Source organism: Lutjanus erythropterus, chromosome 18 (assembly GCF_056507025.1).
Source record: "Lutjanus erythropterus isolate fLutEry1 chromosome 18, fLutEry1.hap2, whole genome shotgun sequence".
NCBI classification, from domain to species: domain Eukaryota; kingdom Metazoa; phylum Chordata; class Actinopteri; order Lutjaniformes; family Lutjanidae; genus Lutjanus; species Lutjanus erythropterus.
Window position 1 is genome coordinate 1349240 of NC_139334.1, and position 19306 is coordinate 1368545.

Consider the following 19306-nt stretch of genomic DNA (forward strand, 5'->3'; position numbering starts at 1 on the left):
TGTGGTGCTCAAAGTACAAAAAAGCACATTTAAAAAGCTCAACATCAATGTCTCTTTCCAGACAGCGTGATCCGGCTGCTCAAGATAATGCACAGACCTTGTTGTGAGCAGTTTCCTGTAGGAACTATTTTCTTCCTACCGAACTACACCTACCAACCTTATTACCGCGCAAGTGTGCATCTACGTATGGAGGCTAAAGGTTACATGATTAATATTTACATCCCATGCTGTCACAAGCACAAGCCTCTCGTCCATGAGAAGATGCCTCCTATTTCCAGAAAGCAACAGATGGCAGAAAGAAAATAGTTCCTACATGAAGCTGCTTACAACAAGGTCTGTGGATTATCTTGAGCAACTGGTTCATGTATTCTGGAAAGAGACACTGCTGTTGGGTTTTTCAGATGTGGCACTTTTGGCACTTTGAGCTCCACAAGCCGAGTGCCATTTAGTTTATTCATTACACCGGAGAGAGGACGGACATCTCTACAGCCGATGACTCAAAAACTCAGCAACTCGTACCAAAACAGTATGGATGAATAAACAGCACTAGAGGGATGAAGAAAAACGTCTATTTTTGATTTTGGAGTGAATCGTCCCTTTAATCATATACTACACGCAGCATTTTGAGATGTGAGTCTTGCACAATGTGAATTATAAATCAAAGATTACAAACTACAATTTGTGATAGCAAATACTAATTCATGATCACAAATAACATAATAACTTCCCTGAAATACCTGCTAGGCTCTTTTTTTGGTTGGTTTTTGTAGCATGGGCTCTGACACTGATATTGATGATTTCCTTCAAAATGTCAAAATGATTTCCTTCTCTCCTTCATGAAAATTGAAAATTTGTAGAAAATTGTCTAAATATGAATAGTGTCTATGGGTTTTCTTTCCCACCCTGAATAAATAACAATATATACTTAATTCTGTTTTTCAGATGAGATTTGTCAGATTTTAACTGCCAGCACAAGTTAAACCTTTAATAGCAGTATTAGTTTTCAGAAACCTGTCTCAGCCTCACCCTACTGTAGTCTGACTAGACAAAGGTGGTTGTTGTGGCAGGACTTTGGACAGAGATTACAGGTTGACTGGTGACTGAAAAAGAAAGATGAGGAGGCATGTGCACAAAGAATGATGTATCTCTGTGACTGCAAAGACGGAAATGTTTTTTTTTCCTATTACCTAACCTACAGTAGTTGTTGAAACTGCCCCCTCACTGTACTGAGCTCCGTTGGTCATCGGTTCCCACCAGCAGCACCAGCCCCCACTCAGGAGCGCTATCATCATTTCAACCTGCGACGTGTGAACTGGGAGACGGGCCAGAGAGCCAAACCAGTGGGACTGCCTCACCAAAGCCTTATTTCCAAACGCTAGCCCAGCCCAGCTACCAGACAGGAGACATAAACACACCACGGCTTTAAACATGGAAATCCAGCCGGCCTGTGAAATGTTTGAGCTCTGATCTCACTCTTTCCAACATCTCTGCAGTCCAGGAGTCACACCAGTGGCATGCACCGTGGTGGGGGTGGGGTGCAATCGTGACCTTTCAAATGTCAAATCAGAACACTTTTCTTTCCTCCTACGCTGCTCGTATCTATCGTCCGGTTCATCAAAGAATGTTTTAGGTGCTTGCAACAAAAATCCATGTTGTCTGGACCGTGCCCTCCAGCTGCCTGTTAGGTCCTCTCTGTTCCTGTTGCCCTGTCCATCTCAGGGCACGACCCTCTCTGCCCCGTCACCATCGGGACAGAGTCAGGGTTTTTGTTGTGTGCCCCATGTCACTGAATCATCCCAGCACAACCGCACTCTTAGAATTAAAAGTGTTAACTAGAACCAGAAAGGGTTCTTCAGCTTGTTCCCATTGGAGAATCCATTTTGGGCCCCTGTAGAACCTTTTATAAAAATTATACTCGCAACCCTTTTGGAAAGCTCTACCCTGAACCCAACATAAAGAGATACACCTAAAACCATCTATGAAAGGTTTCACGCAGAACCTTTTATGACACAGAGAACCCTTCTATGGTGTAAGGGTTCCACCCAGAACCCTCTCTGGGGGTTCTATCCACAATCAATCCATCTTCTAATGGTGCTAATAAGAAGCCACCCAGGGGGTTCTACGAAGATTCATTTTATATTCCAAGGGTTTTATCTAGAACCCACCCAGAGGGTTCTACTGAGAACCTTTTTATATACAAAGGGTTTTATCTAGAACAAAGTCAAGGTATTTTACAGATAACCTTTTAATATTACAAGCGTTTTATCTAGCACCCACACGGGGGATCTCCCTAGAACCCCTTTGTTTTACAAGGGTTTTATCTAGAACACTGATTCATTCATTCATTCAGGAGGGTCTATTCAGAAGCTTTTTATATGCCAAGGGTTTTACGTAGAACCAGCCCAAGAGGTTCTATTGAAAACACTTTTATGATACAAAAAACTTTGAGGGAGAAGTTCTTTAAGGATTTCAATAATCTTTGAACTCTTTTTTCCCAAAAAGGGTTCTCTGGATGAAAATGTTTTTTAATGCAGCTCTTATTCTTGCAAAGAACCCTTGACAAACCCTTTCTTCAAAAAAGGGTTCTTCAGAAGCAAATGGTTCTGGGTGGAAGAACCGTTATGAAACCCTTATTTGTATGAGTGCAGCACACCCTGACAAAAGGGTTACTTTGAGGTTGGAGGATGATGGGTGCTGGCAGGGGAGGGGGGTTTACAGAGGTGCTCAGAAGCGAGAAGAGTGCAATGAACTCCTTTGAGAGCCGCAGTGATGAGTAATGAAGCGGGCTTGTGAGAACCAGCGTCGGGGGGCCGTTTGTGGTTAAACATGAGCGTGTCGCCACATACCATTGTGCCTTTTCCCATCAGCAAGCCCTCCCGCACCCCCGGCATCCCGTTCCAGCCAGCCCCCCTCCAGGGCGTAGACGGCACATTCCATCTCCATCTCTATCAATAGATGAGGAGAGAAAAATGCATGATTTATCTGTTCAGAGACGGCCAAAACCAGAGCTGCTGGCAAATCTGGTGAAGCCACTGACGAGTCATTAAAGCAGCCATGTGCTGCTCAGCTGACTTTGAAAAGCAATTAGTTCACTCAGTGGCTCTTTTTGTTTGTTTTTTAGTTGTTTGGTTTTTTTTATTAGCGGTTGTACAGCTGCAGCAATTAAATTAATAGTTGCAAATAGTTAATCAACTATTTTGAGTAATTCTTGAAAGGGACAGTTCACCCCAAAATCAAAAATATATATTTTTCCTCTTACTTATAGTGCTGTTTATCCATCAGGATTCTGTTTGTGTGAGTTGTAGAGTTTTGGACATATCTATATTAAAGATTTCTGCCTTTTCTCAAATCAAATGGGACTAGATGGCACTCAGTTTGTGGTGCTCAAAGCACAAAAAAATATTCTAAATCAGTGTCACTTTCCTGAAATCATGACCCAGTTACTCCAAATAATTCACAGACCTTGTTGTGAGTTTCATGTAGGAACTACTTTCTTTCTGTAGTCGAAGCTACCTGAATTAATTTCTTTCTACTAGAAAGGAAGGAGTTCTTACATGAAACTGCTCACAACAAGGTGGGTGGGTTATCTTGAGTAACCAAGTTGTGATTTTTTATTTATTTATTTATTTATTTTATTTTTTTTTTTGCAAATGTATTTTTTGGTGCCATTTAGTCCCATTATGTTGGAAAGCAGACAGACATCTCTACGGTTGATATCTCCAGATCTCTGCAACTCACACCAGGATTATCTAGATTGATAAATAGCACCACAGGCCAGGGGGAAAAAACATCTATTTTTGAGTTTGGGGTGAACTGTCCCTTTAAATGCAAATATTTTCTGGTCTCTTTAGTCCTCTCACAGTCAACTGAACATCTTTGGCTTGTGAATAAAACAAGACATTGGAGGATGTCACCCTGGGCTATTTTCACCATTTGCAGATATTTTATTGACCAAACAACTAATCAAGAAATCAATCTGCACATTAAAGGGACAATGAAAATAATTATTATTCACAGCCATATTTGTCTATATTTTGTTATCCAGAGAACATTGTGCACAACATACAAAACAAACTGACCATTCTTATGTCAGTGTTAGTCTGTTTTAATTTCATTACAGCCTCTAAAAAATGAAAAGTTTCACTTTGTTTAGCCCTGGTGTTACACTCTTAACCTGTCCTTTCCCTTATAGAAGAGGAAAAGAAAGTTCAAATACAATAAATAAATAATCTTTTATCAAATCCATAACTCACTTCAACATATATATAATAACAACAAAGATTAAAGTTTATTGTTGTGTTTAAGCTAGGGCTGCAACGTCTTTAAAAGGTAAGAAAATAGTGAAAAATGTCCATTCCAATTTAAATTATGTATTAAAGTGTCTTGTTTGTCAGTTCAAAATACAAAGATATTCAGTTTAATATGGTAATAAACAGAAAAAGTGGGGATTCTCTATATTTGAAAGACTGAAAAAAGCATTTTCTGATATTTTTGCATGAAAAATTACTCTAAAGATTAATCGATGACATGACATTTTACTTGCCCTGGGAAATCCTTATTATTGAGCCCTGGGTAATGATTAAATCTGCACACATTTGTTGTTCCATTCCTTGTATTTCAGTAAAAAAGATTAACCCTTTTTTCTCGAAATTACTAAAGGATGTACCCATCATTCCGCCTCAGTTGCTTCATGGGCTCATTATTACGTCTGATTTTCATTCTGCTGGTGTTATGAGAAGGCCTGTGTGGTTATGATTAATGCCCATGATACAGATGTTTTCTCTGAAAGAGCTGACTGACACTTTCATAACATTTTCAGTAACTCCTTTTTCAACTAGTGCCGACTTCAGGCAGCAGCACAAGACTTGGTAAAACAGCTGACAAATGCCATAGCACCCCCTGCTGTTCACAGTTGATTGAATGAACCATCCCATCTCCTCATATTTACTGCGTTCTTACACTCTTTCAAACAGTATGAAACAGTTAAAATCATAATTTTGATGTGGATTCACTGTCTTATTGCTCCTCACATACACTTGATTTTATGATTCTGCTGAGTGCAGCACTCAGTGGAACCGCTTGAACCACGGGTGAAATTTAATAAAGCGTTGTTGTTGTAATATTGTTTCTTCCCAGGGTGCAGGAGACAGCTTTATTGGAGCGCTGGCGTTTTACATGGCTCATTATCCCACGATGCCCCTGGAGGAGATGGTCCGCAGAGCCAATTGGGTGGCAGGAGTGAGCGTGCAGGCGGTCGGCACACAGAAGTCCTACCCCTTCAGAAAAGAGCTACCAGCTGAACTGTTCTGAGCAGCCAATCAGGGAGTAGACCAGTGTAAACAGACTAATGAAATGAGCTGCTTTTGACAAATCTGCAAATTAACAATATTATGAAACTAATCAAGACTGTTAATGGTGTAACTTGAATATAAAGTCCAGCATGGTTTTAATTTCAACAGACATATGAACAGTGACAATGTGATGACAGGCCTTCTTACAGTGTTATTTTCCATAAAACATTTTTAATCTCAGTTTTAAACAATTTAATAATCGACAAGCATCTTACCACTTAGCTTGTACAACACATAACAGACTTTATTTTCCCCGAACAGATCATATTTCACAGCTGGTTTAGTTACACCTTTAATAACACTCTAACATGCATCAAGACAGCTGTGATGGCCCCAGTAAATAACATCACTTTTACATGAGTAGAAGCTTGTTTAAAATGGTGGTAATCCAGACTTTCCTGAAGCTCCATTGAGGTTTGCATCACGCTGAACTGTTGCAGTGGAGACAGCAGAAGGCTTTCGACTGATCCGAGAAGAAGAAATCCTCTAAAAACGTGTCAGCCAGCCAAAACAGAAACAGTGCCTGACGAAACACCTTGTGTAATCCATGACAATAAAAATAGTCTGTTTAAACCAGGCAGGTTTATGATGTCCATTTATTTTGGTGCATTGTTAAATCGATCTGATCTTCCTCTTCTCAAAGAATAGGACGTGCTTGTTCACTGCAAAGACAGAGAGCAGATTTTAAAGACAACACCTGGATGAAATAAAAAGAGAACTGTTTTACATAAAAGCAACACAAAGGAGAAATGGGTGGCACAATAAGAGCTGGAGTTTGTAGCTGATGATTTAGACAGATGGCAATTTAGTGGAAGTGTTGTCAACAGTTCTCTTCTAACGAGTAACTCCCAGTGTTCATGTCACATCTGTCTGCCTTACTGCTGAAATATTTATTTAATTACATTTCGGTCTGTCTGACCTTCATCGGGTACATGTACAGCATGACAGCAATTCCATATATCTCTATCTTCTATCCATATATCTGAGCTGCCTCCATCATCCAGTCAGAGAAATGCAGATTGATTTGACTGAATTTTAAGCTAAAATTTATTAGTATCATCATATTGAGTCATTTTGTGTCTTTCTAGTGTTTTAATACCGCTGTCTGACTGGTGATGCATATACTTTGAGGGGTTCAAGGGGATCAGTCAAACTAGTCTCTGCTGTCCTCTGATTGGATGATTTTGGTAGCTCCTTTGTATAAATAATGGGATATGTGGTGATGGTGCCCATGTAAACACTGAAACACTGTAATCAAATAAATATTTCATCAGTAAGCAAGACAGTGTGCAGTTGTTTTTTCTCACTGGTTTCAAGGTACCTATACCAAAAAATTATAGACTCTCAGAACCTCTGTTATCATACATGGTAAAATGTTTGCAGCCACATCAGTCAATCTAGCTCCACCTTGTGCCTGATGTGAGCCAAGAGACAACAAATACGACGACAGAATTGTTTCATTTTAAATACTACTAGATTTTTGCTTCACGTGAGTGATTGTGTAGATGGAACACTGGATTATGTCGAAAAGCAAGAATCTTTCAAGAAGAATTCAAACATTTTCCTAACCTTGAAAACATAACAGATAAAATAAAGCATTTTACAAATTTTCAAGACTTAACCTCATTTAACATTTATCTAAGGTAGTGGCACAAAAATCATGGACAGGGGACCAAATCAGTGAAATCTGAGCAAGGAAACAAAATCAGCAGGGCAAAACGGTCTGTTGTAGAAGCACTTCTGAAACACTCCTGGTAGGGAATGCAGTTGTATGTTGACTGGATCAAAACTGTTGTGCAGACATGACAGTGGAATCAATGAGTGCATCATGATAGTTAAACTGGATTATTCTGAGTTTAGAACAAATATGTTTAAATACTTGTGTTCAATAACATTATAACCTGGTCTTACCAGATTCATGGTCCACTGGAGTGACTTTATGACTTGAAATTTGTGATTTAAGTTCTTAAATACTCTGTAGTATGACAGTTATTACATATAGTTATCTACTTCAGTGGTTTATAACAAATAAATGAATATGCATCAGTTTCGACACAGTGACCTGAATACAGTTATTACTCATGTATTCTTTCATGTCTGCCAGTTTAAAACGAGATATTTTTGATGAGTGTATTTTAAGTATTCACACTCCTGCAAAAATACAGATATATACAGTGGTGCTGATGTTGCCTCGCTGAGAATCTAGGTGGTAGTTTAGAGTGGCCAGTCAAGACATTAACACCTTGATATGGTTACCATAAACACGGATTTATCCTTTTATCTTGTTCAGCACAGACTGATGCTTAATACTTGTGTGCATGTTACAGGTGCACAGCACGAGCAGCTGCTCAGTCATATGTATCTTACCAAACGGATCGTGTTTTCGCAGCACCAGCTTGTCTCTGAGACGGTTCCTCTTTGTGTTGAAGAAGTAGCCTGTTCCTGCAGCGCTCACCATCTGCACCAGGATGGTCCTGATGGAGAAGAACATCAGGGATCATTGCAGTGACTGCACCTCACCCTGTACATGGTATTTGGTCCTGTTTGGCTAAAGTTTAACAACTTACTTTGATTTGGCCTTGGCCACTGATGAATGAAAAAGAGCAGAGGACTTGTATTAGAATCAGACACGTTAACACGATTAAGCTAATGCTTCACAAACTAGCCAAATAACGTGAATATGTACGTTTGTAGTTACGTAAACAAGTAAACGGGCTAACACTTGGTCAGCTAGTTACTAGCTAAAGCTAACCGTTATATCCACCACAGTAACAGCTAAATATGACAACAGCTGAAACTCACAACACTGTCACTAAATGCTGATAGTTAATACATGAATAGGTGGTTAAAGACAAACTTCTACACAATGTCACGTTGGGTTGTGTTGACACCGGAGAATTACCGCTAGCAGCTAACGTAGCTAACTCTAGCTGTGAGTTAGCTACGTGATTGGTTACTTTAGCTACGGCAGCCCTGCTTGTGCACGTAACCCACTCATACAATGATGAAAATACTCACAATTGACGGTGGTAAGAAACATTTTATACACTTTAAACTACAACCAGCAGACAGTATTAAAGCATAACAGTCTTAGCCAGGGTAAGTCACATTGAGAGGTCTGTACATCCGGTTTAACAAGCACTTCCGGGTCCTTTTAAAGGCGCAGTTCACCTGGAGTCAAAACCTAACGTTTTCAAAGTGGTGATACATTCAACAACAGCCAGGCTGAAACTAACAAATGTATTGTACACATGATGTCTGCAAATGACTCTGACCCCTTTTTTAAAACTTTATTCATGGATTTTAAATAATACAAAGCAGACATTTTCAATGCAGTCAAGTTAAGATGAAATAGTAGGGTAAACACAGGTGTTATCAATGATAATAATTAAGGTACCTTTCCATCTGATGCACCAGCCTGCACAACAGCAGCACCCTGACTCTGTCTGACCACAATCAAACAGGACCTGAATTAGTGTTATTGGTAACTCCTGTGTTTACTATTTCATGTCAAAATTGCTGCTGTGAAAAAGGACTGTTGTGCATTTAATGGATGCAAATTGCAAAATGCTCAAATTAGATGAGTTATTGCTACTATATTAAGGTGACACAAAACCCTCCAATGGTACAGAACACACTTGATAACACATCACTACCGAAATTACAAAATATTGATATTATAGTCTGTGAATGTATGTATTTATGTATGCGTGTAATACATTTCTGAGGCAATATTTATCAGATACCTTGGTTTAAGGAGGAGGTTTAATCTCAAAAAGTATGGAAAACCTGAGTATTGGCTATTAGATCAGAATTCCTAAAAATTCTCCTAAACAAAAATAAATACCTTTTAAAACTTTAAATGAAATTTATTCCTCATATGATTTAACACAAATATAGAAACAACTGAGCACCTATTTTATACTTGTGATACAGTCCAAAGCTCATCCTTGATCCTTGCATTATTGCGCTGCAAATCCATAAATATAAATTTCCTCTCTTTCAATCGATTCAGGATAATTACTAGTTAATCATCATAACCAAATACTGTATTGATAGTGTAATAGAAAGACCAAACACTCAGTCCAGGAAACTCTGTGTATTTAAGTCTGAATATTGTTTGCTCAATCATATTTTAGGGAATATTGAATTAGTCACTTGGCAGGACATCATATTCAGCAACATTTGTGTGTTAATCCATGTCAGTCTCTTTCTCCAGAATGTCCACAATTCACGTTTTTCTCACTCCAAAGTAGTGCACAATTTTCTATCATCTGGACCTACATTTCAACACAGTCGAGGTACATTTTAGGTGGACTGAATACATTCTTGCATTTGAAAGGGACTAAAGCAGGTTTAAGCAATCCTTTAATCTGATTATTCCAGAAGAGACACTGAAGCAAGTGATTGGTGTGACAGTGGAAAATTTCAGGCTCTTGTTTAAGAGAGAGAAAATAGCTTAAATTCACACCCTTTCTGACCAAAGTAAACTAGTCAGTTGCTCCTGTTCCTTTAAACTGGACTCAAGATTTTGCAGCTTGTGTGTGTTTAAACATTAAAGGCACTTAAAACTATAACGTAATATTTCCACATTAAAATGTCAACAAGACCTAAATGCTCCCAAATGTTCACAATAATGTTTAAATGCAGAGAAAACTGTTATTTTATTCAAGTGAACAGCACATTTTATTTGGTGACTCATTGCTGGTAGTGAATTTGGACATTGTGAAAACAAGCATGTAAGAGAACCTGCAGTGACTGCAAAACGCACAAAAAAACAGAAAAGGTCCGATCTAGAGCCCGTTTGGTTGGTTTTTATTTTTGACTTTACAGAAATGAAAACATACTAATAAATATCATATCCCATATCCAGCCAAAAAAATCACCATAAATGTTGGCCTTTAAAGGAAACATTCTGTGCTTTTCATGTGGATGTCCAGTCAGTGTTGATGGTAACTGTAGTCAATTGAAGCAAGAAATTCCTCAGTGCATGATATACTTGCAAAGAAAGCTGAGTTCTCCTGCTCACTGAGCCGCACGACAAAACAACAGTGGACATTTTAACCTACTTCACAAATAAGTAGTAATGCATTTAGATGGAGTTAACAGGCTCTTGTTTTTTCCCCTCATCAGTACATTAAAACACACGTTTTAAATGGTTTATAAAAGGTGTATTGCAGACACAACACAAATTTCAAACAATATTTCAACAAATATAATAATAATAATTATTAATTCCTACGACACTCCTGTGGGTCCCAACCCAGTCTTTGGGAATGACTTTAGACAGTCTCAAGCCACCAAAGAAATCGTTTGTTCCAAAGGTAATTAAACTGTTAAACTGTTTAAATAAATACACAATCAATTGTGCACTTGAATCATCAAATTATTTAAAATACAGTCAGTTGCACAGGACTGCCGACTATCTTTGCTGACTTTGTACAATTGCAGAATTTTGTACCCTTTGTAATAGGCTTAATGAACTGCACTTAAATTGCAGATCAAAGATTAAACTCCAGCTCTCCCACTTCACTGTTTTTCACTATTGTTTTTTTTTTTGTAATCTATGTTGAACATGGTGAAGCTAAATACTTTCCACATTGTGGATGATTAATTGTTTTTTAATATTGTTAACTGGACTTTTTTGTGCTACTCTCTTGTTTGTAACCCGCGCTGATTGTGGTTAAGCCAAAGACAATTTTCCACATCCTGGACAATAAAGTTCAACCTAACCTCATCTAGCAACGCACTGCATGCAAGCTTCCACGCACATGTTGCTGTATATCACCAACTTTGCCTACTTGTTGGCCAGAACATAATTCCAGGTGACAGAAATCCTCATCTAGACAACAGATTCTGTTGCACTGGAACTCTGTCTTCAAGATAATTGCTTCAATTGACTAAATTTACTACATGAAAAGTGCCAGATTTTCCCTTTAAGGTCTGAGCTGGGTGCATAAATGAAACTACTATGATGATTAAGAGGGGAGGGTTTTTTTGTTTTGTTGCACAGCCAGTTATACCTGAGCATCTCCATTTTTATCCTGTTTGCGTCTAATAAAACCGTATCTGTCCTTACTGGAAAAAGGGGAACTGAGTTCTTCTAGTTCATGTTCCTTGTGTTTCTGCAGTAAGACACTGGCAGCTGCCAGGAGAGCAAATGAGCATCTGCTAAGAATTTCTGACCAAAATGGGATTGTTAGATTCAGTTGTGGCGAATGTGTTCGTGTCATATTTTTTTCTTTTGATATCTAACAGAGAAAGTCTGTCCACAACTGCTGTTTCCTTCTGAAACAATGGTGCAAGTGCTGCAGCTATTTTCGTTCTTCGCACAAATTTCGCACTCGACTTAGCTTCATCTCATTTCACTTCAACTTAATTAAAATGGATTTAGTCCCGTGCATAAACAAAATGATTAAAACCGTCGTGGAAAAAGATGACAGTGTCGCTCGTTGTTGTTGCTGGTCATCATGTCTGTGGCCTCAGGGAAGCAGCAACTCATATTTCATGAATGGGCTGTGAGGAAAAAGATACACTGTGGAATGTCCCAAAACCTCAGTGAAGGCCTTTTATTCCTCTCAAAGTGCTCAGACAGACAGATGAATAGCTTAGATACCAATAATGTCACCATGGAAGTCCCCTTAACTCCTCACAAAGTAGAAATTTAATAGCCTTGTGTGCACTGGTGCAGTGAGAATTTATCCTTGACCAAATAGAAACGTTTTTTGTCTTTTTTTTTTTTTTTTTTACAACTATGTAGGAATGGAAGTAGTTTCCATAAAAGGGCATGTTCAGAGTTTCATTACTGATAACTGGTTTCACTCTCATGACGTTTTACCTCTCTGTGCACAATGCAGACAAAAAAACAGGACGTCTGGGTAGCTGGTGTCATGAACTGAGATAATATGAAAATTTGTAGTTAGCAGCGTCACACTTTTCATTTAATTCTACCCAAATCTTTTCTACAACTCAGTATGCCAGTACCACAATGTAAAGATATTTCATTACAAGTCCTGCATCAATATTTTTACTGAATATGTGTAAGTATTACCAGCAAAATGTAGTCAAAATATAAAATGAAAAGTATTCACTTTACAGGCAAAACAACCTCTGCCAGTGCCACGTTCAGGCTTGGGGAGTAACGGATTACATGTAGCAGGATTGTGTAATTAGGATACAAAAAAGGTAACTGTATTCCATTATAGTTACACAAAACAAGATGTAATCAGATTATAGATACACCTAGTGAAAATTGGGGTTATTTAGCAGGATTACGACTTTAAAATACATTTTAAATTGAAGAACAATAAACTTACGATAAACTGCAATAAGTTTATGGCAGTTTACTTGAAGTTTAAATGTGGAGTGTGAATTACATATTTAACAAATGGCATTTAAATGTGCATAATTATTGATGTTAATCTAAATATGTGTGTATCTGGCAGTGGTGGAGGTAATTTTACCAATTTTTTTACACAGTGTGATGGTTTTATTTACGTAACGATGCATTGTAATCCATATCATCATATCAATATTTAATTTGCTCCATATTTTGGTTTATTATTCTTGCAAAACGCTTTGTGTTGCTAATTAGCTAAAGTCAGTCAGCATGCTAACATGATCACAATAGCATTGTTACACAGTGACTGATCTTTAGCAGGTAAAGGCCCAATATTTACCACAATCACTGTCTTCTTTTAGCTTATTAGCATGCTAGCATTAGCTAATTGGCACTAAACACAAAGCTGAGGTTGATGAATTCTGTAAGAATTTCAACTTAATATCTTAAGGTTTTTGAACATGTTTTCTAAAGTACAACTAAATTAAATATCAAGTTTATTTGACTAAAAAATGTATTTGTTTTGAATCATTCCAAAATTACCTCAACTTGTCTTCACAAATTCAGTTAACTTAAAAATTTAAAGGCAGTCCAGACACTCACTTATTTAAGTTAAAACAAATATTTATATATTTGTACAGCACAGTCAGCCTCACAATGGCTGTAGTATTGCTTGCCTTAAACCTATATGATAATAATCTGCAGTCACAGAATGTAAATCATTCGTCATATCAGTAATAATTTCTCATAAATATTACGAGAACGTGACCACATTGTCTGATAACCCTATTCTTGTCAGTATTATTATTTGATCCATTGTAAGACACGGGGGTGGCTATTATCAAAAGAGGAGGTGGCTTGGCTCTGAATCCACTGAGGGCCCTCCAACTACCTCTCGAGTATCCGGTGTATTTCAGTCTGTATGTCGTCACTCAGGAAGAACAATGCCTGAGACCAGTGGAGTAACAATAATGGCTTATTTTTCTCCAGAGCCTCTTTTCATCCAGAAAAGGAGCTCCAGTGTGAATGCGACACCGAGGTCCCACTAGTGCACAGATTAGATGGAAACATAAAGTAGTAAATGAACATGCACTAATGAGCCTAAATGGAGCGGCATTGGTAAACCCAGAAGGGGAAAGCCATGCATTAAAGCGGAAATGAGCCTGAATGTTATTGGACAGGCCGAGGAGCGCTGTAACCAGGCAGGGAGCAGCTGTCAGGATGTGAGTGGAGGAGTTTGCGTCACTGAGGGATAATTCTGAGAAGGAGGCTGAGACCACTAGCTCCAGCTTCGGCTCTTCTCCTCCTCCTCCACCTCCTCCACCTCCTCCACCACCCCACCCACTCAGCGCTCTCCACAGCCACTCCGGACGTTAGCTACTCTTTCCTTCTCCCACTTCATCGCACTTATACTCTTCACTCCATCTCACATGCTCTTTCTTTTCATGTATGACCTATTATTTTCCAGATTCTCTATCACTTAGGCGCTAATTTCTATTTTAGACACTTGAGCTCAGGATCTTATCCAAAGCAGCTTACAGTAAGTGAACAGGTATGGCTCAGAGTCTTGTGGATTTTTGAGATTTGGCAGTTTATTGTTAGGAAAACAAGTCAAGGAGCACAAATCAGATCTGAGTGGTAGTTAATTTAAGATTTAAGGTTGAAGACATACAAGGACATACTTGTAAATGCAGAACAAGTTTTAAGAGCAATCCAGGCCAGAACTGTGCTCAATGGATGTTTTGAAGTGCCCTGTAAATCAAATGACAAAAATGAGCCTTGTTTCCTTTTCAACACTAGTTTGTACCTACTTTAAAGTTGCAATATGTGAGAATTTTAATTTGAAATATTCATAAATCAACTAAAATTATCAACAGAATGTGAAGAAATAACAGTTCTGACATTACATTAAAGACGTGTAAGTTTTTTGTTGCAGAGATATCTATTGAAGTTAGCATGCTAACCAGCTAGCCCCAGCCTGTCCTGCCTAGTAATGTCATGTTGTGCTTCATATCCCTGGTGCTCAAGCCTCTAGTCCAGGCAGACCCAGCCAACAGTACTGCTAGCTGCATGGATAACTGAGCTAATTGGCTAATGGCAGCTACAGTTAGCTGCACTTTGTTACTCCAGCAATATGTATATATATATGTATATATATATATATATATATATATATATATGTATATATGCTGCCCCTTATTTGAAGCATGAATTAGATACATAGCCAATTCTTCATATTGCTGAAAGTATTTACTGTCTTTTTGTATAGTGTTTAACGTAAGCAATGCTTGCCAGTTAGCATTGCCATCTTCAGTCAGTTTCAACAGATGCAAAATCAAACTCAGTAAAACCATTTTGGTTTTGTTTCCACTATTCCAACAATCAATGATCCCAGTTTGGACAAAATACACCACAAATTTGCGAAGTTTGATGTAAAAATATTCTGTCTCCGCTCCTCTCCCGCTTCACTCTTCTCCTGTCTCTGCCTACCTTGTACTGTACTTTTAGCCTTTAAATGTAAAAGAGGACACTTGCTGTGATAAGGACATGTCACTCTAAGCATCAACCCCACATACACTGACCTGGAGCTGTAAATGCCTGCCAGAACATCACAGACTGTAATTATCAATCCATGGATAATGCAGTACAGTGTTTACACCTGTTTGAGTCATGATTGATAATGACTACACTGGCTATCAGTTTTAGGAAATTACTCAGCCTGTAACATATATCTACATATCTGTGACCCGTTTTTTAAGATTTATGTCTTTAATAGGAATGATGGGGCTTGTGGGTGAAAAAACACTTACTCACTTACTCACTTGCTCAGTCTGTCTCTCTTACTCACTCATAGATTCACTTGGTCACTCATATATTTCTGTTATTTAACAGACTGCCGTACTGACCTATTTAATGTTTGCCTGAATAAAAAACTGAAAAAGAACATAAGCAATTCATTCATCCATCTACGCGTCTGTCTGGAAGTTATATGAAGCTGAAAAACAACCTAAGATTGGAAAATAAAAAGTTGAATTAGGATTGCTGAAACACTGTATGAATAAAGTTGACAATTACAATACAAAGATATACAACAACATACATTTATTATGTATATATTTTGAACAGTGTATGAAACTTCGTCATTACAAGAATCAACCAAATCACACTAAAGTGTCTGATGAACAAACAAACATAACAAATAAAATGCATCTGCCCTTAATGTGAAAAGAAAAAGGATTCACAAGAGCAAATTAGTATTTAGTAATATCTAGTTGATCATTTAGATTTTGTTAGAGCAAACAGAGAGCAACTGTAGCATTAATTTGAAATTATATTTATTTTTCTCTTTTCATATTGAGGTCTGACTTGGCAACAATCAGCCCACATGTTTCCATTTCAAATTATGAACAGAACCTCTTTTTTTCATAGATTTTGAAGTTTGAGTCAGGGACAGGAGCAGCTTTGCAACATAATGAAAAACCAAAACAAATTTAAAAAAAAATGTTTTGATGACTTCACTTATGTAAGTGCACTATAAACCCTTCTTTTAGCTCTATTCTGGTCTTATTAGAGTAGTTAGCTCTTTAGCAATTAAATGCTTAATACTTTCACCAGCTGGTCTCTAACTTTGTTTCTGTTCAGTGCGTTATTGAAAACAAATGCCATTAGCATCAAATAAAGTTAATGAGTGGTCAGAGTGAACTAAAACAGTAAAGTTTCTGGCTGTAAAACCAAAACAGTGAGCTGAAAGAGGCTAAAAATCTCTGTAGAGCTGAGAAGAACTGAGAGTTGGATGATGAGGATCTGTGGGTTTGTCAGTAGGAGTGCAACTGTTTGTATTATACGGTCATTTGATCCATTGTTAGAATAAAAATATTGAATAGTGCAGCTTTAAGACAATACTTTAGCCCAATGACTGTTGAGCTGTGTAACCACAATGAGAAAAGAAGGAAAAATCTAGACACTACTAACTTTACATACATCTGACGTACTCGTTAATGTCGTTTCTAAACTGAATGAAATCTATTTTATATAACAACCAAAGCACTTGCTGCTAAAGTGCCTGTTTCCTGTGTCCACCAGCTGATTATTATTAATAGTTTTAAGCAGCATGTGTGCAGCTCCACAGCCCCCCTACACACACACACACACACAGACACACACACACACACACAGACCACCTCCTCCAAACAAGCCTCAACTTGCATATTATTAACTGTCACAACAACGGTTTGCTGTTCTTTTGACCTACCAACCCGATCGCAGTAGGTGACACGATGACTCACACACACACACACCGAGTCAGAGGCACCAAACACCACACACTGGTTCACAACTCCCCAGCTTGCGTCAGCACTATGCCCTATTAGCTATTATATAAAAGAAAGGAATACATAACAAAAGGTGATTTCACCACGTCTGCTATCTTTTTGCCAGTTTATTTCTTCTCAGAGTGTGTGGTGCAGGGAAGGTATGACCTTTAAAGCCGGGGAGGAATACTCCGCCTACAGTTCAACATCACTTGTCACATCGAATGCACAGTGGTGTTTGGACATTATCATAAGTGTATATACAGTGGGTGCACATAATGGAGACATCTGGGAGAATATTCTGCAGTATGAAACAAACAAAATGCAAAAAAAAGAAAAAGTCTAAACAAAACTTGGAGATTTTCAGTGCACTCTACTGACTGGATCATGGTTTTGGTGTAGAACCAGCATGCTTTGCACCTCTATTATTCAACAACCCTCATAATACAGAGATCTCAAGACTAACAATCAATGTTTTAAATCTTTTTTTTTGTTTTTCCACAGGAATCATCATCATCATTAGACTTTGATATCAATGTTCAAAAAAAATGACGCAGAAGAAGAAGTATGTTTTGTTGCTGACTCTGTCCGCAGCAGTTCATTGCTTAGCTTAGCTTCCATCTATTGTAAGTAATACACAGACTATCAATGAGTACCTCATACAACCCCACTTAAAATAATCTGAACTACCCCTTTAAGTGGAGAGGGTCCTGACAGGACCCTGCTAAAGGAAAGCTCAGTGGGTCAACAGAAAATTATGAAATACTGCAAATTTCATGGAAATGAAGTGATTAGTTTCCATGATACAGCACCTTATCATGTACTTAAAGGGGAACTTTAACATGCAGTTCAATTTCATAAGTAGTCCAGCTCAGCCTGTGAAAACAGTTGTATAATTTCTTCTGTGGCTCTGCAGAGAGCTTTCCAAAGTTGGAAAAAAAGGCCTGGTGATGTCATCTGGCTTATTTCAAGTTGGGCTTCAGACAAGAGAAAGAAAGAAGGAAAACAAACCAGAGGTGTGGGGCTTAAAACGAATGAGCATTTAGGAGGCAGCGGGAGCAAAGACACCGCTGAGCTGTATTATGGGAAATGTATGATCCAGTGTTTTTCTGGAAGTTGACCCACAGAGACTAGACGCGCATGTCTCTGCTGCTTCAGTTTTGACCTTTGTTTCTTAAAGGTGCAGCAAGCGATTCTGCAGAAAGATGGTTGATTGTTATCTTCACTTTTTTATGTTTAGTCACGTTCACCATCTTCCTTCTTCAGTATCTGTATCTGGCATATTACATGTTTTCCCTGAAATTATGGCAACTAGCAACTAGCTAGCAACAGCTAGCAGGAAATGCACCATTACAGTACATAAATTTCAGATTTCTCTGTGTTTGAACATTATTAGAAATATACTCTACAAGGACTACAAATTCACAAAATATATAACATGTATTGCTTTTTTAGACATTTTAATGCAGAAATGTTACATATTATAGCTTCACTTTCGCAGGACATCAGATACAAACACTTTGTGTTGGGTTAATTTTTGAATATCATTGTTTTGTTGAGCAGCTTGAGCCTCCAACACAAAGCATTTTGTGACTCAACCGTCAGTTATCATTCTACAGAATCACTCACTCCACCTTAATGTGTCTCTTGCTTTACAGCAGAGCCCTACTAAATTGGTGGAGTTTATTGTTTTTCAAGAAAAAAAAAGAAAGAAAGAAAATATCAGAACAGAAATGGCACAATAAACAAGACAGCAGATTTTTTTACTGCCAAAGGAATCTTGCTCATCAACGGATCTATCATGTTTAGTACCCCAGACAGCTCCAACATCCCTGGTGGTGCCAAGATCAGCACCTTGGACAGCTGTCGTGACACACCTTTGTGCAGACTGTTGGAAGTGATTCAAGCTTTCGGTTCAGCACAGCCTTGTTGTGACTCAGAAGCCTCCGGACAGATAATGTCACATTAAATCGATCCCCTACGAAAAGATAAGATCACAGGAGAAAAAGTGATGATCTACCTTTGTGGGAAAATCTATTACCAAAACTGTGGTTCCCATGGGTTTGTACTGTGGTACTGGGAACTATGGATAATCAAGACAAGTTCTGTAACAATATATAGTAAAGTAAAACAGTTATAATACATCCTCAGGCAGCCTGTTCTCACTCCTAAAACACACACAGTATGGCAGGTTTTCAGTGCTCCTATGGGTCAAACAATGATCCTGTTGGTAATCCTCCAGCATTATGTTTTCACATGCAATCCATGTCAGGTGACAAAGAACAAGAAAGGTTGCATATGGAGGA

General features: G+C 38.2%; 2 protein-coding genes across 3 annotated transcripts in view; one reads left to right on the plus strand and one right to left on the minus strand.

Moving 5' to 3' along the window:
- rbks (ribokinase) overlaps positions 1-5456 on the plus strand; it is a 54733-nt gene extending 49277 nt beyond the window's left edge. For both annotated transcript variants that reach the window (XM_084743189.1, XM_084743190.1), the window contains exon 9: positions 5137-5456. In XM_084743189.1, the coding sequence (XP_084599315.1) occupies positions 5137-5310 (174 nt within the window). In that variant the 3' untranslated portion in view covers positions 5311-5456. The remainder of the gene's footprint in view (positions 1-5136) is intronic.
- Positions 5457-5574: 118 nt separating this feature from the next.
- Positions 5575-8509, minus strand: mrpl33 (mitochondrial ribosomal protein L33). Its single transcript, XM_084743191.1, has 4 exons — positions 8370-8509; positions 7919-7937; positions 7719-7825; positions 5575-6013 (listed from the first exon to the last, which is right to left on the minus strand). The coding sequence occupies exons 1-4, from the start codon at positions 8389-8391 to the stop codon at positions 5964-5966; spliced, it is 198 nt and encodes a 65-aa protein (XP_084599317.1). The 5' UTR covers positions 8392-8509; the 3' UTR covers positions 5575-5963.
- Between the last annotated feature and the right edge of the window lie 10797 nt (positions 8510-19306).